Source organism: Diceros bicornis, chromosome 7 (assembly GCF_020826845.1).
Source record: "Diceros bicornis minor isolate mBicDic1 chromosome 7, mDicBic1.mat.cur, whole genome shotgun sequence".
NCBI classification, from domain to species: Eukaryota; Metazoa; Chordata; class Mammalia; order Perissodactyla; family Rhinocerotidae; genus Diceros; species Diceros bicornis.
In genome coordinates, this window is record NC_080746.1 from 55,945,686 (window position 1) to 55,972,936 (window position 27,251).

Genomic DNA, 27,251 nt, shown 5'->3' on the forward strand with positions numbered 1-27,251 from the left:
CAGTCCTGTCCTCCGCAGAGTTTTACCACCAGTAGAATATAGCGGGGAGACATGACGCCTTCTCCTCCAGCTCCCAGGTACAGGGTGAGAAGACTGTGGGCTCACAGATGCAGTTGCTCATGGCTCTTCATTGGCCAGAGGCCATATTAGGGAAGAGGGATGCTCCCTGGACCACCTTGGGCCCTGGGAGCCCCTCCGGCCCTTACCTGTTCCACCCCTGGCTCTCAGCCTCACGTCTCTCTTGTGATGACTCCAGGAGTCTCCTCGCCCTCACCATCCTGGGAGGTTTTAGGCACAAAGACCTCATCTTCTCCTTCAAATCTCAGCTCGAGTGAGAGGCAGACTCAGCATGAAGCTAATGCTGCTCGAGCAGCAGGGCCTCTCCCCAGGCCCAGGGAGGGGCCTCCCCAATGTGTTCACCTTGTTGTGTTCTTGGGAAATTTGCAAAGGTAAGATATTTTAACCACAGTCAGTTAAGACTGTTAGGTCTTTCCACTCGAACTTCCTTTGAGTCCTAATTTCCCTTTATGTGACGTGGTTGGAGGGGCCATAGGTATTTCTGGGACCTGGCTATGGGGGAGCTGAGTTAGGGATCAATTTGATTTGGGCTCATTGGGACATATTTATGTGGTTCTCAGTCACCTCTGTGTATAGATAAATCTTTGCTAGCCACCTCCGTGTAGAAAATGACTTCTAGAAATCTTCCTACTCACTATCCAACTCACTCGGCATTGTGACACCAAGGTGTCATATCCAGAGGTCATCTCGTGACATGAATGTGTTTTATGCCAACTGGTCCTGGAACTAAACGGGCAACAGAGGGGAAACAGCAGAAACAGATTTGAAATGTGCAGAACCAGAAGCTGGTCTGTTGAAAATCTTTCCAGTCATTGGAGGAAAAACGTATTTTAGAGGTATGCACAGCAGTTAGTAAAAAATATTATGCTATTTTTCTGAATTGTGTGATGTATTTGTTTGACTTCTCTTCTCATTCTGGGTAAATATTTACTTCCTTACCTAATTTTGTCTTCTTTTTCTTAAAGAGGGCTCCCCAAATTGTATAAGCTTCAGTTCCCACAAAATCTGGCTCTAACCCTGGCTCCACCATTTACTTTCTGTGTGATCTTGGGCAAGTTGCTTTTCCTTTCTAAACTGTTTCCTCTTCTGTAAAAATGAATGACACTTTGGACAGGTGAGGACTTGTGACCTTATTCCATTTCTGAAACCATTACTAGAGGAAGTAGACCAGCCAAATGAAAATTAGACCAGAATGTACAGATAAGGAAAGATATAATATACAAGAAATAATGGTTAGCAATGAATCCAGTAAAACTTAAATCTAAATAACTGGAAATAATGTGGTTCTTGCAAACTCTAATGCAGTTTGTAAGAAAGGATTTCTGTAATAGAAGAGACATCATGCAAGAACAAATTTAATAATAAGCTGTATCTATAATTCCAGATTATTTCTGCAAAACCTGGGAAACAGGAGGGAAGGAGAAGGAATATAAACATTTGAATGGAAGGAGAAGGAATATAAACATACGAACAGCCTCATCTTGTTGGAGAAGACTTCGAAATTCTTGGCATTGATAAATGTAGGCTCAGATATTTGTTAAACATTTAAAGGTGTCAGCCAGTGGGATAAAAATGGGAGTTAGAACTTCTGTACCTGCTTCTTCGCTCATGTGGGTTGGCCTCAAAGCCCTGCTACTGGGAGATGCTCAGAGGGCCAGAGCCACATGCGTCCCCACCCCCAGCTTTTCCCCTGGCCCCAGCACAGGGCTGGACACGTGGCTTGTGAAGCCACTCCAGAGCGGCAGGTCCCAGCCAGGCAGGGTATATGGTGGCAACAGAATGGGCTGGAAGCAGATCGGGAAACTCTCTACCCATCCCAGGGAGATAACCAGGCCAGAGAAGACTGGCCATAAAACAAGACAAGGCCTGATGTAGACAAGGACCAGTTTGTTAAGACCCAAGCATTTCGCAGACCCACTCATTCCACAGAGCTGGGCATTACTGCTCCCAGCATGAGAGGCCTGGACATTACAAAGAACAGGTCCTTATACCAACACAGGCATCACAGAGAACCAGATGTTTCCCCCAAAACTTGGGTGTCACAGAGCCAGACACTGTCTACACAACCCCAGGTGACAAAGGTTCAGGCACCTGGGGGCAAATGGTGAAATTAAGATTTTAGTCACAAAAGTCACAGTGAGTTTGGTGGGCCCTGGTCAAATGTGTGAAATCTTGGCAATGCACAGGTACCGGTGAGTGTGTGCTGAGTGTGTTGGGTCTTTGAAGTTAGACAATGCCTGTGGGGGCCTGGGTCTCCCTCCCCACCAGATTCCCTAAGGCAGAGACTAGGCCTCACCCAGACCGTGGCTCACTGAGCGCAAGGCCTGGACTTCCTGAGTCCTGAGAGTGAGTCTCGCTGCTCAGCTAAGGCCCCTGGGGCCCCCACACCTGGTTTCCTGAAGGCCCTGCCCAGCCTGGATGTCCTGAGTGTGAGGCCAGCTCCTTCCCCTCCTCCCTCAGGACTCAGTGCTCTGCCTCCAGGGGGCGCCAAATGGACACTTCTTGACAGATGCTGTCCTGGCCCCACCTCCAGGCTGAGTGGGCTGGCGAGGCCTGAGTCCATCCTGACCACACAGATGGTCACAGCTGGAAGAGGCCTGAATGCTAGCAAGTCCATTTCCACCTGACAGAGATTGTGGCTGAGGCTCAAAGACGGTGCTCCAGGTGAATGGTAGGGAAGGGCTAGGATCCTGTGTGCAGGGCAGCCTGGCTTACTATTGTCCACTTCTTTATCCTGGGGCCTGGGAGAAAGATGTGTGGTCCTTCCACCCAGGAAAGCCTGGTTTCAGATCAGCCTGTCTGGCTGGAGGAGGAAGAGGGTAGACCCTCTTGCTTTAGAAGTGGCCACCACAGCAAACCCCCAAGCAACTCCTTGGATCAGATGAGCAAACAAAGGCCCAGAGAGGGTCAGTGACTTTTGCCCGAAATCATACAGCAAGTTAGTGGAGGATTCAGAATTGGTAAACAGGGCTCCTGACACCCAATCTCGGGCAAAGGGCCCAGAGGAGGTACTCGCCGTGGCTGTCACTCTTGGCCAGGGTGGGGCCTTGGGACAGCTCACACTCTGGATTCCTCAGGCTTCTTCTCTGGCCCTGACACTAACAGCTGCTCCTGTAGGCCAGGGCTGGGTATGGTCACCTTGGTCCTCTCCTCTTTGTCCTGCTGCCTTAGGACTGCCAAAATCAAGGCAAAGCAGGCCAGGGAGCCCGTCTTGAAGAAGAGCTGGAGGCCGATAAACCTGGGAAAGAACAAGGGCACCTTGAACTCAGGACCTCGCTATCCAGGGCTTGGACGTCAGCAATCATCACTCACTGTGCGGGCGGAGACACCGAGTTCCTGGGGGGAGGAGGCCTCTAGCCCCAGGGCAGAGGACCCTGTCACCATGGCCTTCGTTGGGGAGAGAGGGGAACCCCTGGAGTTGACCCGCAAGGGGGCGCTTCCCTGGAAGAGGGGGAGAGGCTCTGCAGAAGGAGCCCTGGGCGGGAGACAGAAGCCAGGCATCCTCCCTGTCCTGTCCCTGACTGCCTGGGGCCTGGGCCAGCTGTGCCTCTCTTGGGGTCTCTCTAAGGGCTCAGGGGGCCTGACAATAGTCACTTTGGATCGCCCCATCAGCCACAAGAAGACAAGGATCCCTCTCTCCTGTTTGTCTAACTCACCAAAGCTCTGGTTTGACTTTTCCTCCTCCAGGAATCCCCCCTGGACTGTCCTAGCCCACAGGAACCACGCCCTCCTCAGAGCTGGAAGTGACTAGCTCTTGCTGCCAGCCCTGCTAGCAAGTCCCCCCAACCCTCCATCTATCTGGGCCAGCAGACTCTCTGCCTTCAGGTCCCTTTGGGCTCCCTGTAGTGTGGAGGGGAAGATGGAGTCCCAGAAAAGGCAGGTCTCACGACGAGAGAGACAGAGCTGGGCCTGGATCCCAGGCCTCCCGCGTCCTGGACAGGGCCTCCCCCCGACACCCCACCTCCCCGTCTCTCTCACTGGGCTGCTCCCGATTCCCCCCACACTCAGCCATGACAGTACGTGTTCCTGCACAGACTACGGTCAGAGAGCTTGGGTTCAAGGCCCAGCTTTGCCAGTCATCAGCCCCGTGATCTTGGGCCGCTTACTTTCTCTTTCTCTTCCCTCACCCGTGAAAGGGGGAGGCCGTGTCTAGCTCGCAGGCCTGGTGAGCTCAGGACTGGATATGGCATCTGCCACCTGGCAGCTGGATGTACATGGACCTCCCCTCCTTGCTGGTGTCCTGACCCCGAGAGGATTTGCAGCACCCTTCCCACAGCCTCGGGCAGCCCCAGCCCAGGTCTCACCGGTTTCGGAGCAGGTCGTTGTCATAGTAGCGGCAGACGGCCCGACGCCCACAGCTCTGGGCCCAGTGCACACAGGTGGTGTCGATGGCACTGCCGTGGATCACAGGACTGGGCATCCAGGCTGCAGGAGGAGGTTCTCAGGGGACAACGGGGCCTGGCATTCCTGCACTGCCTCCCCAATCCCTAGCATGCCCAACCCTCAGGAGCGCTGAGCACTGGGGGCCTCTTGGGCCCTAAGTCTTTGGCGCTCAAGCCCACCCCTCACCCTGGGATCAGATGGTGCCTCCCGGATGGGCTGTTCAGCCTCTTGCACACCTGCCTCTGGGTACTCAGGTCAGATCTGTTGCCCCACAGGACTGTGAACCCTGAGGTCAGGGGCTGGGTCCCACGCACCCCTGTGCCCCCCAGCCCCGGCACACGTGGGTATCTGGACCAGTGGTCCCAAGCATGTTCTTTACCCAAAACTCTCAGGAGCATGAACTGGATCCCCACAGCCAGAGTCTTGTCTTCTTTCTTCACTCCCCTAGAGGCAGGGACACGAGCGACATGAGGACTGAGGGGGTTCCGGCCCTCCCCGGGCTCTCATCACCCACTTCTCTCCCACAACCCAGCACCAGCCTTCCCCCAGTCTGCAGGTCCTTGGGGGTGGGGGCCTCAGGCTCCACACCCCATTTCCCTTCAACCTGCAGAGCCCGGTCCCTGTGTACCAGGCATACCCACTGACCATCAGGGCCCCATGCTGGCCCCCTGTGTTCCTCATCACAGACACCTCCCCTCTCTCCCCACCCCCTGGCCCTACCAAATTCTCCGCTTCCTCCTGCATTTGGCAAAACCTGGAGCTGAGCAGCCAGACACGCCTTCTAACTTCCCCAACCACCGTAATGCCGCAGCCTGGGGCGCCCTGGCTCCTCCTCCTAAGTAATAGCAGGGCCTGGCATGTATGGAGTGCTTGCTACGGGCTCAGTCATTTTGCACTGCAAGCCCCGCCTCACCCCCATGAGGCAGGTATGTCATCAGCCCCATTTTACTGATAAGGAGACTGACGCACGCTTAGACAGGTTAAGTGACTTGGCCAGGATCCCCTGGCCGACAGGTGTTAAGAGTGAGAATCCATGCGGCACACTGCCTGTGCTGAGGCCTCTTCATGGGGGCCTGCTGGGGTCTCACGCCTCTGCTTTCTCTCTCGTGGCCAGCCTGTTTATGGATCTATGTGTCTTCTAATATTTGTGAGGGGCTCTGTCCCCCTCTTAATTTTCTAGAAAACAGGAAATAAAATAATCCCAGCATAATGAAAAATTGGAATGATCCTGCTCTGAGGTCTCTTTACTCTAGTCCCCACCCCAAGAGATGCTGACTTTGGCCTCAGGTGACAATTTGTCAGTGCCAGCAGGCACCCACAGGACAATGACCAGAAAAAGATCTTGGACCAAGAGGCAGTGCTCGGCACGGGCTGGGTCCACAGTGGGCACTTAATAAGTGCTTGCTGACTTGAAGTGGCATTCAGAATCATGGACCACACCGAGAGGGTTTGGTTTTCTGGGTGCACCTCCTGCGGCTTCACTCACTACAGGTAGGGTGGGGGCAGGGAGTCAAGTGACACTCTTCCTCAGGGTGACTGAGAGGTCAGGGCAGGGCCTTAGGTGTGGCCTCCCCTCCTGGGGCAAGTAGGAGCCCAGGCTCTGGGCCAGTACTATTTCACCCAACACTTGCTACGTGACCTGGGGCCAGCTCCTGAATTTCTCTGAACCTCAGTTGTCTTATCTGTAAGATGGAGAGGAAACTTCATCTCAGCAGGTTGCCATGAGGATGAAGAGAGGACAGTGAGAGCCTGGTCTATTGTGGGGGCCCAGGACACCAGAGTGGCCTCCTCTTTGAACTCCTCCCTCAGGGTTCCTCATCCTGCCTGTGGTTAAGGACCTCTTGGTATCCACCGGCTCTGGCCCGCCTCTGCTTTCACCTTAGGATGAGCATGAAAGAGGGCGTGTGGGTGACACAGGCCAGTGTCGCACCCAGGCCGACCAGGACCATGAAGGGCAGCACCAGGTGGCTGCAGGCCGAGTTGCAGGAGCCCGCCAGCACAGGGCTGCCCCCCGCCACGCAGCTGCAGTTGGTATAGAAAACCTGGGGGGAGAAGGGGAGAAGAGCCTTCAGGAACCTGCAAAGGCAAGCAGCTGGCCAAGGGCCTGAGGCCCCGGATGGCTTGTAGAGACCCAAATGCACAAAGCAGCTGGGGCCGGGCTGGCTGGATGCTGGGACTTCTGACCCCCCATGTCAGCATGGCTTGAGCAGCCAGGCGGGTCCCTGGACACCGGCTGTCCACACACAACGGGCTGAGCCACGAGCTGAAGCTGTGGGGAGAGGGGGATGCGGAGCAAAAGGAGAGGGGCCTAGAAGAGCATCTCCCCTATGACACACCACACACAGTCACACACACACACTCACACACTCACATATATATACAGCCACACACTCACACATACACACCACACACTCCACACAATACACACTCACACCCCACACATACCACACACTCACACACACTCACACTCACATATAAATAGTCACACACTCACACTCACACATACCACACACAGTCACACACCACACAGTCACACTCACACACTCACATATATACACAGTGACACACATACACATTCACACATACACACCACACACACCACACTCACACACCACACACACACCCCACACACTACACACTCACACGCCACACATACCACACACTCACACATACACACCACACAACACACACACTCACACACCACACACACACGCTCCACACACTCACACACACATTCACTCATTCTTTCATGTGGTGATGTCAGAATGTTCTGCATTCCTGACCATTTGTGCAAGGAATCAAAGCAACAGAGAGTGTCTTGGGGAAGGAACTCAGATTTCCCAGCCTAGTGTCCCCGCCTTCCCACTCCCCTGCGGTCTTCCAGGGCGCTGATTCTACAGCGACTCTCCAGGAGAGATTCAAGCACAGGATGGAGAGATGCTGACAGCACTATGGGAATGAGCCCTGGGTCAGCAGATGAGGGGCAAGGAAGGCTTCACCAGAGAGGGGTGTTGGATTTGGGTCTTGAGGAATGAATAGGAGTTTGCCAAGAGGAAAATTGGAATGAGTAGATGGAGGGTAAAATCACAGTGGCATGAAAGAACGCAGCGAATCTTTCCTTCTGCCTGGAGCTCTCGAGGGGTGTGCCGGGGCGACATCGTGAAGAGCCATGGACATGAAAGAAGAGCCTGGACTGCTGTTTCTAGAAACACGGTGGATCAGGTGCCCCGCCAATCATCCCGCTGACAACTGAAAATGCTGGATAAAGTTGCCCTGTCTGCATCCATGAGAGGCACAAAGTACTCAGACTCAGTACTCAGTGAGGCGGAACCCAGGGAGATGAACGGAACAAACTTTGGCCCCGAGCTCTTCGCAGAAACTCGTACAATGGAGTGTAGCTTCTGAGGTTTAGGGGGCTAAGGGGCCAGAGAACAAGCCCTAGCCCTCCCTCCTGCCAGGGTGAGAAGTCTAACAGGACACCCCTGGAAAACTGGGACCCCTCCAAATACTGAAGTCTGGGTAAAAGTTGACCCCTCTCCAAACTGCAGGAAAATGTCCCCTGGCCAGCCTGGGGTGTGTTTGATGGCAGCCACATTCCCACCCCCTAAGTGGCCTGGAAACCCTCCTGCCAAGGATTCTTTCAGAAGTGCCCTAGACGCCCAGTGCCCTCAGGTGCCTGACAGAAGCAAAGCCAAGCCAGGAAGCGCAGGCTTTTCTTTTCTTCGCCATAGATCAGAGTCTCCCTGATCAGTGTGCCCCAGGGACCCTCGGCTGGGAGACAGGTCTGCAGGGATGGGGCTGGGCTCATCAGCCCTCAAGGTGGCCTGGCTGGTCTGGGGCAGCTGGAATCCTCTAGAACCCCATCTCCAGCCCTGGAAGCCTCCAACACTGCCAATGTGAAAAGGGTTAGGAAGCCCTGAGGTGGACACTGGGAGCCTTGGAAAGATTTGAAGCACGGGAGAGACAGACCTGATAGTACAAGGATCTTGGGTAACTAGGTGTGTGTTCCATTGCCCTGAGCTCCGTCCTGCAGAGCTCCTGTGCCTGACGAGGCTGTGCTGCCACCTGTGTGCGACCTCCTGAGCTCACACCACCTGGACCTTCACCTGCACGCTGAGCAACCCGCTGCACTGGAGATACAACGGAGGGACAGGGAAGGGGAGAAATACTGTCTGCGAGGCAAGGTTCCTGGAAGAGAAATGTCCTGCTCCTGTTCCTCTCCTGGGCCTCCGGGGGCAGAAGGCTCTGGGAGGGACACAAAAGCTAGAGGTCTTTTTCTTTGGGTTTTCCCCAGCCCTTCATTCACATTCATCTCGTTCCATGGCAGAAAGTGCTTCTTACGAATGACTTCAATCTCTCCAGCTGCCTCTGACTCTCAGTCCCCAGGGGGATTCAGCTCCAACCCCTGAACCCTAGATCCTGCCAGCCACCCACCCCTCCCCATCTTCCCTCTGGTCATTTATTCATTCATAAACAGTTACTGAGCGCTGCTGGGCTGGACACTGACTGACCCACCCCTGGGCTGAGGAGCTCACAGTGGGCCTGAGGAGGCAGGCTCACCAAGAGACAATTCCAGGCCAGAGTGGCAGTTCCTGAGTGCTGGCCAGGGCTCAGCTGCACCCTCCTCCAAATCCTATACCCAAGCACAGCCTCTGAGGATGCTCCGGAGAGGGGGCTGGGCTGGGAGGCCAGAGCTCTGGGTTCTAGTCCTAGCTCTGGCACTAAGACTTTGGGCAATGCCCGGTCCTTTCCTGGGCCTCCATTTCCCATCTGTATAATGGGCATAATAGGAGTATGTATTACTGAGTGCTGAAGATTTCCCAGGCACTGTGCTAAGTGCTTTTCATGGATTATGTCTTGTGGCTCTTCACTTACTATTTAATGAATTCATCCAGGTAAAGCATTTAGCACAGTGCATGGTATACAGTAGGCACTCAATACTATCACTTCCATTTGATAGATCAGGAAACTGAGGCACAGATGAACTAATTTGCCTAAAGTAACAGAGACAATTAGCGGCAGAACTGGGATTTGAGTCAGGGGACCTGGCCTCAGTGCTCAGGGGCCCATATCCACAAGAGTTCACTGTCCCCTCGGGACTTCTGCCCCAGCCGCCAGGGCCTGGGGCCTCTGCAACTGGGTCAGGACAGTGGGTGCTAGGAGGCCTGAAAGGCTGGGACTGTGATGATTGCGAATGCAAACATCACACAGCCCCCGGGGCGCCCGGCCGGCCTCTGAAGCACCATCAACCAGGCACTTGACTCTGACAGCCCGTGGGGCCCAGGTCTCTCCCTGGAGGAGCCTCGAGCTTAGATGCTGATGCCCAGCAGGACACAATGGCAGGGGTTCTGCATGATGGAGGTGGGGGACTCTGGAGAGAGAGAGGTGTTGTCATAACAGCCACCCTCATACCACACCCCCCTACACATGCTTTACCACAGCCTGCAGGCCTGAGGAAGGTGGGTATTGTCCCCATTTGTCATTTGGGGGGACTGAGGAGAAAAGGGGAAGAGGAACCAGCTGGTCTGGGTGGCCTGTCTAAGGTTCACACGGAATGCACTGCCGCTGGTCATGCTGCCCTCTTTTCCCCCCTGGGAGTTCCTTGAGGGCAGGGCTCCTTGGCTCTGGATCCTCAGCTCCCAGTACAGGGCCTGGCACAGAGGAGGGGCTTGGTGAAGGTTTGTTGACTGACTGATTGACTGACTGAGTGGGCTCATTGCGTCAGCCTCCCCACTGGTCTCCCTGTCTCCTAGCCTGCCCTCTGCTCACTGTCCTTCACACTATGGCCTCAAGTGTGATCAAACACAGACCTGAACCTGTCACTCCCCTGCTTAAAACCCATCCAAGGCTCCCCATTGCTCTCCGGATAAAGTCCCCAATGGTTGCCTGACATTCAAGGCTCTTCCTCGTCTGGGCCTCGTTTTCCCTCCAGGAACCCTTATGCTTCCACTCCAACAAGTTCTTTGCAGTTTCTTGAAACACTGTGTGTGTGTGTGTGTGCGCGCGTGCGCAGGCGTGCGCACCGTGTGCATACACTTGCTTCTAGATTCTGTTTCTGCTGTTCCCCCTGCCTAGAAAGCCCTTCCCCAGTGTGCCTACTCACCCTTGAAGATCCAGCACAGATACCCCATCCCGTGAAGCCATCTGGGACCTCCCACCTATCACCACCCCCGGAACTCCTGAGTTATTTCCTTCTGCATCTCCCCTGCGCAGACCGCTGGGCCAGATCCGGCTCACCTTTGTGCCCTGGGCCCTTGCACATGGCTGGGCCCTGGCTGGCAACAAAAGCTTATGGAGAGAATAATATTCTACATCTGCCAACAGAAGGAGACAGACAGACAGACAGAGAAGAGCCAGAGAGTGAGAACATTCAGAGGTGGAGAGTGTGGCAGGCACAGAGACAGGGAAGGGCAGCCCGTAAGAGGCAGAGGGGGCAGCCAGAGGCCTCACCCACCTGGCTTTTGTCCAGACCCTCCTGGACCACCCGGCTTATGCAGCCTGCATGGCAGGGAGTGAGGTACTCCACACGGGTGCTGGGATCGCAAACAGGGTTAAAGTTGTCCGATGGGCAGGAGCAGGGCTCCATGCAGCCTGGAAACAGCTCCAGCCCAGGCTGGGCTCTGGTGAAATAGAAGGTAGGCAGAGTTGGCCTGGCTTTCCCTCCCTCAGGCCACAAGCCGGGGCCACCTCAGCCCTTAGCCTGGCTCCCCACCCCTGAGAGCAATGGCCAGAGATTTCCGCTACACACAGAGGTTTTCCACTGTGAGGGCTGCTCCATGATGGCGCAGTGGTGAGCTCTTTGCAGTGGAGGTGTGTGAGTGGGGAGATGGGCTGGAAGCTGCAGGAAGCTTCTCCAATGGGAGAAGTGGAGTAGTCTGGACCAGAGGCCTCCGAGATCCCTTCCAGCCCCAAGATCCTACGAGTCTTTGAGCTGCTTCTGCAAACATCTCTATTCCTCAATGGCCCTTCTTTAGGGAACACAAGATGAATTCCTCCCAGAATTTAGTCTCAGATGAAAAGTGCCTTTTTCTCGATGAGCTGGATTGCCTGCTTTTCTTAGAAAGTTCAGGCTATGTGCGTGGGACCCGGTCAGGATACTGACTAGCTGCGGGATCTCCGATATTCTTGCCTCTCTCTGGGCCTCAGTTTCTCTGTCTGTCAGCCTGCTGCCCATCCCCATCCTGCAGATTCACGACCTCTCGCTCACCCTCACTGCGCTGCTCACTGTGTCCAGGGCACGTTTTAGTCCCACCTGCCTCCCTCCTGAGGACCTGACCCCAAGTCCCAGGAGTGTCCCCACTCTAGTTGGCCAGAGTGAGATGGAGTAAACAGCAGCAAGAGATCAAAAGAGAGGCTGAGTCTGAGGGGGACAGGTCACCCTGGGAAGGGGACAGAGGTGACCCCTGGGACTCAGAGTATAACCTGGCTTCACAGTTAGGAAAGAAAGCCTGCCAGGGAGCCATGGCCAGGCTGAGGAGGAGGCCACAGGGGGAAGCTGGATGCCCTGCGGGCTTGGGGCAGGGGTGAGGCAGAGGCCCAGACAGAGTGGCAGGCCTGGCCAGCTTAGTGAAATCTCAGTCCCTCGGAGAAAAGGGTTAGCAGAGGCTGGGGAGGTGGCTGGGGCGACTGTAGCCAGCTTGGGGGTGGGGAGGTGGGGTATTGGGGCAGAGGTGAGCTCCACTCCCTCCCTAAGGTGGGGGTCTCCATCTGAAGGGGGAGGAAGATCATCAGCCAGCACAATGCTCTCTTCCTCCCCTGCCAGGCAGCGCTGTGTGTCTGACACTGTCTCCCGCAGGAGGGGGGACAGGCTGGCAAAGTCTGAGCTGAGGGCCCCTCAGGAGGCCATGCCAGGGGACCTTGTCCAGGGGGAGGCACCTCTCAAAGTCCCCCTAAAGCAGCTGGAAAGCTGAGCAGGCGAGAGCTAGGGGCTCTTCCTCAACTCCTTGCTCCTGTGGGGAAAGCCCTGGCTCCAGGCTCTGCCCCTCCCAGCTGGACAACCCTGGGCGGGCAACTGCACCTCTCTGAGCCTCGCTATCCTTATCTAGGAAATAAGATACAGGAAGCGCTGGGCAAGGTGTTGGGCAAGTGGGAGACCCTTGGGTCTTGGCAGCTGTCGGTATCGTTAGTTGTGCTGGAGTATGAGAAATTCTCCTCGGTTTGCTCAGTTGGTCCCAAAAGACTTCTTCAATGAATTAAAACCCAATGCTCAGTGAGAAAATTGCAAGAATGTAGATGAGAACGGGTGAGAGGGGATGTCAAAGTCAAGCTGAGAGGCAGAAGAAAAGAAATAGCATATGTGGTGTAGGCTGAATTTTTTCCATTTGCTTTTTAAAAAATTTGTGATAAAATATCCATGTACTTACTTTTTACTCTAAAAATCATTTCAAGGCCCTAGCTCCCTCCTCAGACCAGGGGCTTCTCCAGGGCCTGGCTGAAGCCCCACCTGCCGTGACTAGACCAGGGCCCCACCCTGGACGGCAGAGTTGCCTCACTGTTGGGAGAGGAGAAGGGACAAGGAAGCAGGGGGAGATGGGGAGAGGTCGGGGAGGGGGGACCTGGGACAGAGAGGGCAAGGGCTGAGCATCACTGGGGCCTGAGCCGAGGCCCCCATGTCACACAGAAGGAGCCCCAGCTGTGGAAAGCTGGCACCTGGGTGGAGTGAGGAGATGCCCAGGGAGAGGCCAGAACAGAGAAAGTTGGGGAATTCTAGCTGGGTGTTGGGCCAGCCTAAACCTGGAGCAGGTCCCAGGAAAAGTGAAATCACTCTAGAGAAGAGGCAGCAATGTAACTGCCAGCCTCCTCTCCAAGAAGGCTCCCAAGAGGAGAGGGTATGTAGGGGAGCAGGGGGGGAGAGAGGCATCAGAGGCTTTCCTCCTGGAGGGTGGAGGCAAGTGCTGCCCTAGTGACGTGGAAAGAGAATTCTGGAATTTTAGGGTCATGGAACAAGAGAGTTTTAGCCCTAGGCTCTAAGAACCAAGAATCTTCAAGGTCTCCAGGCCAACCGCTTCCCAGGGCATAAGTTCCCTCTGTTGCGCCCCTGTTGGGGCCCTCCAGCCCAGGTTCGCCCCCTCTCCCACCCTTGCTCCCCAGGGATGGAGAGCATGCTCCCTCCTAGGCAGGCCTTTCCGCTGCCTGGGAGCAAAACTTCCTCAGGCTGAGCTGGGTCCTGCTCCTATGATGCGGCCTCCACTCCACCTCCACTGGGCACTCAGGGCTTGGCGACTCTGCAGATGCCATCCCACAAGTGGCTTTGCCCTGCCTCAGCCTCTACCCCTCCCCAGGGCTGAGCTGTCCTGTCCGTGAAGTTCCATTCCTGCCCCTTCTAGTGGTGCCTGACACCTTCACTGGAGCCTTCGCGAGGGAAGTCCCACTGCTCACAACTGAGCCTAGTGGGAGGGCAGGAGATGGGGCTCCGGGGGAGGTGAAATTTGAGACAGGTGGGTGCCCTACTGACCTGGCCTTGTCTGCCCCTGCCCCTGTCCCACCCCCCCATGCTCACGCTCACATGCTCTTGTACACACTCACCCAGGCTGGTGGATGATGCCTGCGATCTGGTGGGTAGAGCAGCCCATGAAGAAGAGGGGCAGGTTGAGAAGCAGGCAGAACAGCATCCCCAGCAGGCAAAGGATGCCACAGCGCATTGGGCCCATGTGGAGGCGCTTGACCAGGACGCCTCCCAACACAATGCCCACGATGGCCAAGGGGATGCTGATGCAGCCTATGAGCAGGTTGGCAAAGGATGCTGTGACGGAAAACTGGCGCTCCAGGAACTTGGGCAGGAAGGTGGCCAAGCCTGCCACCATGGACGACATGCACACCTGGGACAGGACCACCAGCAGGAAGATAGGGTGGCGCAGGGTCCGCAGCAGCACCTTGGGGAAGACTGTTGGGGTGAGTGGGGAGAAGGTGAGAGCGGGCAGGCCAGGTGTGGCATCTGTTCGTCCTATCCCACCCTGATCAGTGTAAACTGTTCCATTCCTTGCATCCCATCTCATTCCATTTAATTCTATTGCATTCAATTCTGTGCCTTACATTTGACTCCTTTCCATTTAACTCTATTCCATTTTTGAAATTCTGTTTCATTCCATTCCATTGAGTGAGACTGCATTTTACTCAATCGTGTCTGTTTCCTTTCATTCTATTGAAAATTCAATTCCATATGCTTCTATTCCATACCGTCCTATTTGATTCTATTGCATTCATCCCACCCCATCTCATTTCATTTCTTCTTTTCTACATATTCATCCCGTTTTTCTTTCACTCGGCCTTTTCCCCCTGTCCTGCTGTAGCTCTTTCCAAGCCAACTCCGGCCTTTGTCTTCTCCCTGTGTCCTCACATGGGGCAGCGTCCCCTCCCCTGCTCACCCCATCTCTAGTTTATGTTTCTCCACAGCACTTTACTTAACATACTGCACATTTTACTCATTTAGCCATTGTATTGTCACCCCACCAGAAGGTAAGCTTCATTTAGATCAGGGATTTGTCTGTTGTGTTAGTTGCTGAATCTCCAGCACCTGGGACATAGTAGGCACTCAATAAATATTTATGGGATGAATGAAGGAATGAATGAATGGACATATAGACTAACATATGATCAAATATCAAAATGTTGGGGCTGAATCTAAGACCTCCCGAGAGGTGACACCTGGGCATGCTTGGTGCTGGGCAGTTCCTGGAGGGAGGACAGTGGTAGGGCCTGAAGAGTGGGAGGATCCTGAGAGGTGGGGTGGGGAGGAGAAGTAATTCCTAGGGGGGCACAGCAGGGGTGAAAGCATGGAGACAGGAACAGAAGTGATGGTTCTGGGGTCCCGGCTTTGATGACCAATCTCCTGCTAGCCCCTAAACCGGTACAGGGGTCCCTCACTGCAAGTCTGCTAAACCGAAGGCCACAGTGACATTGGGTCAGTCCCGAGCTCTGGGCTTCAGGGTTGTTATCAGCAGGGGCAGCCAAGGTGATGGCCAAGAACACTTTCCATTCTGACATGCTCAGCTCTCCACTAGCAACCAAAGAGTTTTTTCCACCTGTTTCCGCCTGCAGGAAACGAGATGGAAGTGAGACATAAGGCGTCGGGGAGAGGGGAGGAAAGACCTTTCTAAGAGGAGGCTCAGAGGAGCAAACCACTTGCCAGGCTGGGCTGGTGGGAAGAGACGGCCGTGGGGTCCCTCTGGGCTGAGTGCGGGTCCCTTCTGTTCCTGCAGCAGCAGGACCAGGGTCTCTGTCGTGGGAGATTTCTGTCTGTCCTCAGAGCATGGCTGGAGCCAAGCCAGCTGGTTCCCCAGACCCCTTGGCGGGGCCAGGAGCTATTTCCTTGGGAGCCAGAAAATAAAGACAAACAGTCCAGGCAGAGTAGGTGGGAGCAGGGCTGTGGTTCTCCCCCTCCTTCATGTCTCAGGCCTGCCTCCTGTCCCTAGTCCCCTGCCACACATGCAGTGCATTCAACCAGCAATCCGAGTGGGGAGGTGTGACACTGGCCTTCACCCCAGGTAGCTGCTGCAGCTCCCTCCCTCCATGAGCTGCCCTGGCCAGGATTGGCCTGGCTTGGCCCAAGATGTACAGGTGCTCTCATTGTACAGGTGGGGCCCCTAGAGGGGCAGGGACTCGCCCAAGTTCATCCAGAGAGGCCGGGGTGCGGCCAGGAGTCGTCCAGGGTTTCCTGACTCCTAGTGTGAAGGCCATTCCCCCTCTACACCCACCCCATATCCCTGTCCTCTGGCTGCCTGGCTCCAGAGGGCTCCCTCTCTCCTGTGCTGATCACTGCAGTGCGCTTGTACCCATCCTCTATCCTCTGTCTCTCCTCTGCATCTGCAGCCTGTCCCTAGAAGAGGTGAAAAATTCCTGGAGGGCAGAGTCAAGCCTTCCACTTAGGTAGAGGTCCCTGAAGGGGGACTCCAGGGCCAGTCTCTAGCTCAGAGGCAGGTCTTCTCCATTAGACAGGGGCCGCCCTCAGCTTACACAACCTCTCCCTCATCAGACAAGCCAGGGCCTCTTTCCACTCAGAGACTATGCCTCCCTTACCAGACAGGGGCCTCCCGCAGCTCAGAGGCCGGGTCTCCTCCCTCAGATAGGACAGGTCCTCCCTCAGTTTAGGGACTATGTTTCTTCCATTTGAGAGGGGCCTCCCTGAACTCAAGGACAATGTCTCACCCCTCAGAGAGGGGCCTCCTCCAGCCCAGAAGCCAGGTCTCCTCCATTAGACAAGGCACGTTCTCCTCCATTCAGATACTGCATACCCTCCATGAGACAGGGACCTACCCCAGCACAGAGACTGTGTCTCTTCTGTCAAACAGGGTCTCTCCCTGCTCAGGGACTATGTCTCCCCCATCAGACAGGGCCCTTCCTTGGCTCAGGGACTGTCTTCTCCTAAGAGTTTAGGGTTCTTCCAGCTGAAGCCCCGTGGTTCCTCCTCCCTCTGCCTCCCGCATGGTCCCATGTGGTCAAGGCCAAGCCTTGGGTCAGACTGGTCCCTCCGGAGCTCTGCAGAAAGCCCAGAAGCCAAGTTGGCTGATCAGCCACAGGGCCTGTGGCCAGCCCTGCCTCGGTCTCCTCTAGGCTCATGTAGAAGCTGAAACCACCAGAGACAATCTGGCCCAGGACACCAGCTCCAGGATCCAATTTCAGCGACTGGCCCCAGCTTCCCTCTGGGCAGGAGCCAAAGCAGTGATTAAGAAGCTCTTCCGTGGAGCAGCTTGCTGGGGCTTTCCAGCAGCTGGGGTGGGGTGGGAGGCTGAGGTTAGGGAGTCCAGGGCCCTGCCTCTAGGCCCCGCCCCAGGGGGTCCCAGGACACCCATTTCCCTGAGGGTACTGGAGAACCGGGGTCTAGATGACTGGTATCCCAGAATCAAGTCTTAGGAAACTCTTCCCAAGAATTGGGCCTAATTAACTTCTTGTTGCAAAAGCCCTCAGTTTGAGGGATGGGGGCAGTTAGGGGGGTTATCACCCTCCTAAACCACGGGCTGTTCAATTTACTGTCCCGGGACATGGTCAGAATAATAATAGCAGGGCAGGTATGATTGAAATAATAATTGTACCTTATACAAGTACAGTTTTTTTTAGTGGTATACAAAGGGCTTTCTGTTCATCATCCTATTTGATTCTCCTAATAGTCCTTGAGAGAAGCAGAGCAAGGATTACCAACCCAATCTTTCAGATGATGAAACTCAGGTTAAGGAAGGACAGTAATTTCTATAAGATTGTATACCGGTCAGTGTTGGGCCTCAAATCCAGGTCTTCTGATTTGCTGTCCAGGGCTCTACAAGAGCCTGGGCACACAGCAGGCACTCAATCAATGTTAATGGGATCAGAATCTTTAGAAAGAACAGCGTGGTCACAACATGGACCCTGGTTACTGATCGACTGAGTTCATAGTCTCTGGATCAGAGAGAGAAGGATCTTAGATTGTTGAGTCTACCCCTCACTGTACAGATGGGGAAAGTGAGGCCCAGAGAGCAAGGACCCGGGACAAAAGTTTTCTGGACTTCAGCCCAGAGCTCCCTCCACCCATGCCACCACCTGGGAATTCAATAAATATTTACTGAGAGCCTCCTGTTTGCAGGCTCAGAGGTGGGAGAAGAAGAAGGGTCATAGATGAGCCAGCACCTTCGGGAATTCACTGCTTGGGGGAAGGGCTGGATAAGTGCATGGCACAGATCTGAACTGACGTAGAAGCCCTGAGGGTTTGGAGAGTTGAGAGGAGGGAGAGCCAGGCCGTCCGAGGAAGGACAGAAGTGGCACTTGAACTTGACCTAGAGGGACAAGAAAGATTTTGATAGACAACGATAAAAAAATGGTGTTCCAGGTGGAGGGGATCATATGAGCAAAGACTTACAAGGACCGTATGGTGTCCATGAGGCACCTATAGGTATGGAAGGTGAATCAAGAAAGGCAGGAAGGGGCTGGATCCTGCGCAGCTTCAAATGCCCCACCCCCGGCCCCAGCTCCCCATAGCCTGGCCTGAGCTCACTTACCTTTGATGAACTGGGTCACAGTCAGGTCTGGTGCAATCTGGGCTAGGCCATCATTCTTCTCTAAGGACTCCCCAGGGCTCTGCTCAGAGGAGGAGTCCTCACCCTGGGGAGACACACAACCAAGGGCAGTGAGTTGGGTGCCAGACATTCTGCTCAGAGGATGCTTGTGAGCTGGGGAAGGGAGCTTAGGGAGAGGAGGGGGTGGGGGTGTGTCCCTCATCGGGAGCAATAGGGGCCAGCAACGTTCCATTTGTTCTTGGTCCTTTAGGTACTTGGCAAGTGGTTTTAAAAGGAGGGATGAAATTCTGGTGGTTAACTTTGTCATCACCGTCATTAACATCATAATAGTCATCAACATTACCATGAAAATTACCACCATAACTGCCATCATCATCATTATTCCCATCACCTTATATATCACCCCCACTCACATCACCAATATCATCATGAATAAATGACCAATATTGTCCTTACTATTATCATCATCTTCATCATGGTCACTCACTGCCAGCACAATCATTGTCATCATCACTGACACCTGACTCTTCAGAATGAGCAACAACATGATTATCAGAATAACCAATATCATTATCGTATCCCTAACATCCTCATTATCCCTACCACTGTCTTCACCTCCATCAGCATCCCCTGCCTCTGTCTGAGGTCATCACCATACCGCTACCTTCAGTTGCTATACCACTCATGGCTGTCATCACCTGGAGAGTCGCCATGAGCAGGCGCCTCTGGTGAGCTGTGCCTTCCTAGAGGTTGGGGTGGTGTGGGCCTACAGGCCCATCCTGTTCTATGCTGTCTGCTGCGACAGGAAGGAACTGGGGCGGGGGAGGCAACAGCCCCCGCCTCCTTTTGGATGAGTCTGGCCACATCCAGAGAGGCGCTCAGCTCTGTGACCACGCTGTGAGGAGGGTCATGGACCCCCTGGAGTGTGTCCCCTACCTGGGTGAGGAAGGTCTATGTGCAACTCTTGAAGGAAAGGTCTTTTATCCTAGGAAAGAGGAACCTTGCGGGGACACAATCATGGTCTTCTGATTGTCAGAAAGAAGGAAGGAAATAGAGATAATAATGGTCAATGGTTACTAAGCACTTAGCACCAGCCAGGCACTGTTCTAATGACTAATCCATTAACTCATTGACCTCACAGCAACCTTCTCAAGGAGGTACCATTATAATCCCTATTTTTCAAGGCATAAAACTGAAACCCAGAGAGATGAAGTAACTTGCCTGGTCACACAACTCATAAGTGGTCTGGCTAGGATGTGAACCCACACGGGTTGACTCCAGAGCCTGTGTGCACTTGGCCGGTTCACCCTGAGGGAGGGGGGGAACCAAGGCCCCCACTTGCTGGGTATTCTACCTTCCCTGCTCTAATACCACAAGGCTTGCAGCAGGTACTGTGACCGCGCACATTTTTCAGATGAGGAGTAAGTCTTGGAGAAGTTGCAACTGGCACGAGGTCATTCGAATATAGGTGATCGAGTGGGGTCAGATTTTACTAAATTTTTCTATGCAGCCTAAGACCAGGATTAGAAGCACCAAGTTCCATGGAGGGAGACTGAAGCCCAGTGTAACCAGCAGCTTGGACAAGTCTGCCCTGGAAGGAAGTGAGTCCCCATAACTAGGAGCGTGCAAGCAGAGGCTGGCCTCCTCCTGGTCTGGGGTGCTGTACGCCACCGGGGAGGGGGGGTTGGGCTGGAGAGCTCATCTGGGGTCCTCTGGTTCTGCCACTTCTCTCTCTGTGGAGCCTCTGAGAGATCCCTACAGGTCTGGAACCTTCTCTTTCCTCTCCTATCTCGTTTTATTTAGGGAGCCTCAGGAGGCAAACACTGGATTTCCCCACATTTCAGAACTCCGTGCCCACAGCCACCCGGGGGTGCCCTGTTGCAAGCTCCCTCCAGCTGGCTCCCTGGTGCTGGCTGGACCAACACTGGCCTCGCCCCAGCAGGGGAATTCCTTCAAACATCAGTTCTTGGGTGTCTGTCCCACTCGCGCTTTCCCTTTCTCCTCTCTTCTCCTATTCCAGCAGGTGGTGGGCGCTGGCTGTCCCGGACTCGGGGGAGGGTTGTTGCAGGGCAGGGAACAGTCATCGGCTGAAAGATTTCCCTTCCTGGTTTTTGTTTCCAAAGCCGAGTAAATTGAGAAGATTGTGCTGGATGTTGTGGGAGTGGGGTGTGAGGAGAGAGGGAGGACTCTGAGAACGAGGGGAAGAACATGGGGACCCAGCAGCCTGTGGGTTCCATGAGCAGCAGGGAGCCACACTGCCTCTGAGACAGTGCCCAAGGAAGCAGCTCACCCCTGAGGGGCAGGCAGAAGGCTGACCTAGGGAGGCTGTGCTCCCATGTTCCCTGCCACACGAAGCTCCTCTGCTCCAAGCATGTTAAGGGGACCACATGGGCCAGAATGGATTGAGGCTGATGCCTCCTGGATGAGGGTGGGACCTCCCTGGAGCCTAGGCACCCTGTAAGACCTCAGGACCTTTGCTTCACCTTGGTGGGTGAGCCCTGAGAAAGGCTGAGGTTGAATGTCTTGCTGATCCAGCAGGATGGGCATTCAGAGTAGAAGTTGAGTTGAGTTTCATAGAAAATAAGGAACTATTTATCTTATACACACTTAGGTCTGAGTCAAACCTTGTTCAGTGTCTCTCTCCCTTGCTGGACTCTGACCTCTGCAAAAGCAGGGATCATGTTTATCTTGTTGTCTGTCGAAATCCTGGTGCCTAGCACAGGGCCTGGGGCAAACTAATGGGTATTTGATAAATATCTACGAAAAGATGAGTACAAAGGATGGCTCCCACAGGCAGTGGGGTCAGCCAATGCCAGGCTCCTGGAAGGAAAATGAAAACATCAACAGGAGATGCTATTGCACTGCAAGCAAGCTCTTAGACTGCTCCTGGGTCAGAGAGGGGCAAAGCGTCCACATTGAGTACCAGGGGCCTAGCAGAACAGAGATTCCAGGCAGGCCAGGCCACTGGTGTGGGCTGCTAGCTCCGCGTGCGTGCTCCTGCCCCGTCCTTGCTGGGGCCTGCAAAGGAAGGAGACTTACACTCCACACGTGAGCAAACGAGCTGCGAGGTGAGGGAACTTGCTCAACATCCACAACTAGAAAGTGGCAGCACTAGGATCTGAGCTCAAGCCGGCTTGAGTGGGAAATCTCGCGCTTTATCAACTAAACCCTGTGAGCCAGAGGCCCTGTGCAGGGCTGGCAGAATGAGGAGGCACCTTTGCGGTGTGACGTGCAGGGGCCTGAAATCCCACACTGGAGTCTTCTTTCTCTGGGTGAGGCGCCGGGGATCTGTTATTCATTTAGACCTTAGAGCTGAGCTGTCTGATGCAGCAGCCACCAGCCACACGTGGCCACAGAGCACTGGAAATAGGGCTAGCAGAGTGGAGATGTGCTGAAAGTATAAAGCACACGTTGCATTTCAAAGATTTAGTATGAAAAAAAAAAGACTGGAAAAGATCTCATTGTTGATTTTTCATATTTATGATATACTAAAATGAGAATATTTTAGATATAGTGGGTTAAATAAAATACGTTATTAAAATTAATTTCTTTTACTTTTGCATGTGGCTACTAGAAAATTTAGAATTACATTTGTGGCTCACATAACAGTTTTTTGGACAGGCTGCCTCACAGAGAATTGGAGAATCTCCTTGCTCCTTTCCCAGCCCCAGCAGAGCTATGGGAGGGCGGTGTGGGAGGGACATCCCAGCGTGCTGGGAGCATCCTGGGTACCTGTGGGGGGAGGGACTAGGAGTAGTGCGCTGCAGGCAGGAGGAGGGGCTGGGGGAGACCGATAACTTCTAGCGGTTCCTATCAGGGAGGGGCAGCCTTATCCTTTAGATGGGCAGAATCTCGTGAGTCCCTTGCCTGGGGTTCCTTGTCCCCATATAAACAGTAAAAACCCCACAATGTCATCTGTTGCCACACAGACAACCCTACACGATCTACTCTGCACTTTCACATCCACCATGTCATTCAATTCCCACAACAGTCTGGGGCAGGGGTTATTACTGCACCCATTTCACAGAGGAGGAAACTGGGGCCCCCAAAAGAGAGTGTTATCCAGGGAGTAATTGGCAGAGCAGACTCTCGAACCCAGGTTCTCTAGGAGCCCTGTCTCACCCCTGTCTCCTGCTGTGAAAAAGAGCGTGGAGCTTGCAGACTGGAGGGGAGGGACAGGCCTTCAGGGGCTGGGGTGCAGGGAAGGTCTCCAGGGAGAAGTGGGGTTTGGGATTTGGATGGACAGGAAGGGGGAGCTTATTTGAAGCAGGGGCATAGTACAGCAGATGTGGTGGTGGGAAGGGGCCTGCCGTGTGCGGGAGACAATGAGGAAACCAGCCTGACTGCAGCCAAGGGCCTCTGGGCCCGGAGCTGGGGCAGCAGCTGGGAGGTTCGGAGGGCCAGGCTAAGGGACTCCGGTTTTACGCAGTGGGCACCGGGAGCCCTGACTCTCTCCAGCTCCTGTCTCAGTGCTGTCTGCAGGTTTCCGCCTCTCTCCCCAAATCTGTTTTGAGGACTCCTGACTGATAGTGGGCTCCAGAAACAGGAAACATCGCCCTCTGCTCAGAGCAGGGCAGGGAGTTCGACCCATCTGGGCTGTGGTTTGCCCAGGTCAGCAGGCCTGGGCTGAGGGAGCTGGTTAGAACTTCCCCTCTCGGGGCTGTGTGCTGACAGCTGCAAGCCCGCCGAACATGGGACACTGTGTGTGGTCTGCTGCACAAAAGGTCCCACTGTCTGCGGGGCCTCCAGGGATCCAGGAGCTGCCCTCAGAGGAAGCTGGGTTCCTAGAAGGCTCCACCCCGGGCCTCTGTCCCCAGCCGCATGGAGCCATTGCTGACCCTGGCAGGTGATGTGGACCTCTCTGCCAGCCCGCAGCTTCCACCACATATCGGCATGGGGAGCAGCCACAGGGATGGGTTATCTGCTAAACTTCCCATCCCCTACAGTGGGGAGATGGGGTTTTCTGCAGGTGCTTGGAGATCTGAGCTTCTGTGAGGAATGAGTCATGCTTCTGGCTTTCTTACATGAAATTCATGCCACTGGCCGTGCCTCTCTTTTCCCTTCAGCTCTCAGAATCAAAGAAATGGTTCAACTATGTCAACAGAATTCATCTTTATGGTCCACGCATCTCTGTTTCTCTCTCTCACTCTGATAACCTTTTGCAGTTATTTCTTTTTGTGTGTGTGTGAGGAAGATCAGTCCTGAGCTAACATCCGTGCGAATCCTCCTCTTTTTGCTGAGGAAGACCGGCTCTGAGCTAACATCTATTGCCAATCCTCCTCCTTTTTTCCCCTTTTTTTCCCCCAAAGCCCCAGTAGATAGTTGTACGTTGTAATTGCACATCCTTCTAGTTGCTGTATGTGGGACGCGGCCTCAGCGTGGCCGGAGAAGCGGTGCGTCGGTGCGCGCCCGGGATCCGAACCAGGGCCGCCGGCAGCGGAGCACACGCACTTAACCGCTAAGCCACGGGGCCGGCCCCTTTGCCATTATTTCTATTTTCCTGCTTCTCGGTCTTGATTGAGGGATCCTGCTGTGGCCCTTCCTGGGTCTGAACCCGGCTCCTCCACTCACTAGCCAAGTGATCCAGTTATTTCTCTGTAACTCAGTCCCTCAGGTGGAAATGGGGGTAATAACTGACCCTACTCCGCAGGCGGGTTACGATGAGCTAATACCTACAAAGGGCTTGGAACAGCATGTGGTACAGAGTGCGCAATCAATGTTAGCCTAATTCCCTCTCTTTTACTAGCACTGTATGTGTGTTTGGTGTGAGCTGCCTCGAACCTTTTATGGAATATAGTGGAAACCGGATATAGAAAAGCACATCAGAATATTAGAAAAAAGGTATTTCCGTTATTTTTCCTCTTAAAATTGGCCTGATCAGAGAAAGATGCTAAGAACAAGCCCTCCCGGTTACAGAGCCTCTACATCAGGCATTAAACCACCTGCCTTACCATTTGGCCTCATTTCATTCTTACAAAAACCCCAAGACGTAGACATTATGGTTATACCCATTTTACAGATTTCAGAACTAGTAGTTGGCAGAGCCAGGATCCACACCCGGGCTGGTGTGGCGCGTGTCTAACCCCTGTTGCTGGCCTCCTTCCCCGCGGCCACGGGACGCCTCAGACACCGAAGAAATCCTTGCGTGGTGCCTCTCCGAACAGATCAGCTACCAATCACTCTATTCTTTAGTCTCAGTCTCCTCCTCTGTTAAATGGGGGTATTGGACTAGATCAGTGTTTTTAAAACTGGTTTTTAGCAACAGAACCCCTTTCACAGTTGAAATCTTGAAAGACTGGCATAAAAACCTGTAAAAATAGAACTGGTCTGATTGAAGCATGTATGTGTGTGTGTCTGTGTGTGTGTGTGTGCGTGTGTGCGTGTGTGTGTGGCAGGGGGCTGACTGAAGTGTGTGTGTGGGGGAGGGAGGCCCTTAGCCCTGTGGGGGGGACACTTCTCCTCAATCCCCCTAGGGTGGCACCCTTGGGGTTCTGTGGGGTACAGTTTGAAAGCCACTCAAGCAGATCACCCCAAAGTGCCCTCCAGCACCGATGTTTGAGGAGGCTGTGATCTGCACTGGGCCCTCCTGGGAAGGGGGAGCCTCTCCTCAGCCCTTTGGGGCCAGGACCTGGCCTTGTGAAACTGCTACAGAGGCCAGTGGTTCTGACCAAGCTCTGGGCATGACCTTGACCCTCTCTGGCCCTCGAGCCCTCCATCTGTAAGATGGAGTGGGGGGTGAACTGGATGATCACTTAGGACCTTCTACCTTGGAGAGTTGACGTGGAATGAGGGTAGGGTCACAAGGCCTGGATTGCCAGGGACAGAGAAGAACACAAGAGGGCTCCCAGGCCAGCGGGGAGGGGTCTAGAGGTAATGCCTGCAAGGGAGAGGCACAGGGCACCAGGAAGACCTGCGTCACCTCGGGACTCACAGGGGCTGCAGAGGGAGCAGAAAGTCCCAGGGGAACAGGGGCAGCCTGGCTGGGCAGACCCCAGTAGACCAGCCCTAAGTCCTGAGTTTAAGGACCATTGCCGCCACCCACTCCTATCCCCATCCCTGATCATCCTCCCAAAGCAGCACATGGAGGTTAATGCCGAGGAGACAATGGATCTCAGAGACTCTTATGCCAAAGTGGTAGCCATTTAGAGATGCAAATTTTGGGAGTCACAGGCATAGAATCTTAGAATAATAGAACACAAGTATTTGAGAATCTCCAACTATTAGAAACACAGAACTTTAAAACCGTATAATCTTAGAATCCCAGACTCTGGGAGATACCCCAGAATAACAGACATTGAGACTCCTGGGAAATATGAACCAAGGGAAGGTGACGAGGCTAGTAGTGCTCAGAGGCTGGGCAGGGATGGGGGATCTTGATGGATGAGGCCCTTCCCAGCCCTGGCCCAGCCCCAAGGGCAGGCGCTCAGAAGGACCTCAGGGTGTGAAGGGCACAGGCGGGTTGCCGGCTGAATGGGGTCCCAGCACCACAAGAACAGATGGGGCCAGAAAATGGGCTAGGGAGCCCCTGAGAGACCATCTTTACTCCACAGGCTCTGCAGAGGCATCTGCCAGGAGACCTGGGGCCTGACAGGACCTTAGAGACTGGCTGATTGTAGGTGGGGAGACTGAGGCCTAGAGAGAGGTGAGACCTGCCCTGTTCACTCCTACAAGGATGTCTGGGTGGCCTGCTGAGCTCTGAGGTCACAGATGCAGGACACAGCCAAAGGCAGGCAAGCAGAGATCCTGCCCCCTGCCATGCCCTGTGTGGCCTCCGCATCCCCCATCTCAGAGTCTTCTCTGTGGAGACTGTTAATACGTCCCTCCTCCTGCTCTCAAGCTGAGAACTCTAAGCACTGGCCATGGGAGCAGCCTGGGCTGTCATTCAGCCATCCTCCATGTGTGTATCTGGCCTTCCTTCACTACCTGAGTGCTCCTTGGGGCAGGAGTGTGGGATGGCCCCCAGTGACCCCCTGTGAAAATGCTCATGTACTGCTCCAGAGACAGGGAGCCGTTTAGAGGAGACATCATTGAACCTGCCAGAGCTGGCAGACCTTGTCCAATCTTCTGCCCGTTGTACAGATAGGGAGACTGAGACCAGAGACCTTCTCTGGGTCACACAATCCTTGTATTATATACCACCATCTCCTGGATAACATGAAAAACTGCATTTACTTCTAGGAGGATATTTAGGGGACCCCTGAGCTGGGAGGGGATGCTTGAAGGGATTTCAGAAATAGCCCCCCCTTCACTTTCTGCCATTGCCTGTTCCCTCTCCCTGCAGAGGATACACATCCCATGTCTGGGGACTTGGACTTTCTGCCTAATTGGCCCTTCCTCCTGGTCCATCCACCTCCCCGTCAGTGGCCTGAGTGGGTCGAGCCAGCCCGCATAACTGCAGGCAGGGCCGGCCAAGGCAGCCTCAAGGAGGCGGGGAACAGTTCCTCCCACATCAATATTTATTGCCTGAGAGCTGCTGGAAGCAGATCATCATGTTCTCAGCCTTCGGATCTTTTTTAAGAACCTCTCACCCCCTTCCCTCCCCACTCCTCATCCCCAGTGTGCTGACAGAATGATTCCAGACAGCCAGACAGGTTCGCAGCCGGGGAGCCAGGGTTTCAAGGCGTCGCAGAGACACGGCTCTTAAAATCAGAATCTCTGCATCACAGCAGCTTCGACTCAAGGAACTGTGCATTCTCGGAATCCGAGACGCACAGCATATTGCTCCAGGAATCTAACTTCAGCATCTTACACAACAGGACAGAATGGGGAAGTGACTCGCTCCAGGTCACATGACTGACATGTGATGGA

General features: G+C 54.3%; 1 protein-coding gene across 3 annotated transcripts in view; it reads right to left on the reverse strand.

The window, feature by feature from the left end:
* Positions 1-2,035: 2,035 nt before the first annotated feature.
* The window catches only part of SLCO2B1 (solute carrier organic anion transporter family member 2B1), a 49,994-nt gene continuing 24,778 nt past the window's right edge, over positions 2,036-27,251 (reverse strand). For 2 of the 3 annotated variants that reach the window (XM_058545599.1, XM_058545598.1), the window contains exons 8-14: positions 18,426-18,528; positions 13,987-14,344; positions 10,916-11,081; positions 6,340-6,503; positions 4,841-4,905; positions 4,383-4,503; positions 2,036-3,316 (exon numbers count right to left, since the gene is read on the reverse strand). In XM_058545599.1, the coding sequence (XP_058401582.1) occupies positions 3,136-3,316; positions 4,383-4,503; positions 4,841-4,905; positions 6,340-6,503; positions 10,916-11,081; positions 13,987-14,344; positions 18,426-18,528 (1,158 nt within the window). In that variant the 3' untranslated portion in view covers positions 2,036-3,135. The remainder of the gene's footprint in view (positions 3,317-4,382; positions 4,504-4,840; positions 4,906-6,339; positions 6,504-10,915; positions 11,082-13,986; positions 14,345-18,425; positions 18,529-27,251) is intronic. The other variant, XM_058545600.1, reaches the window with a different exon arrangement.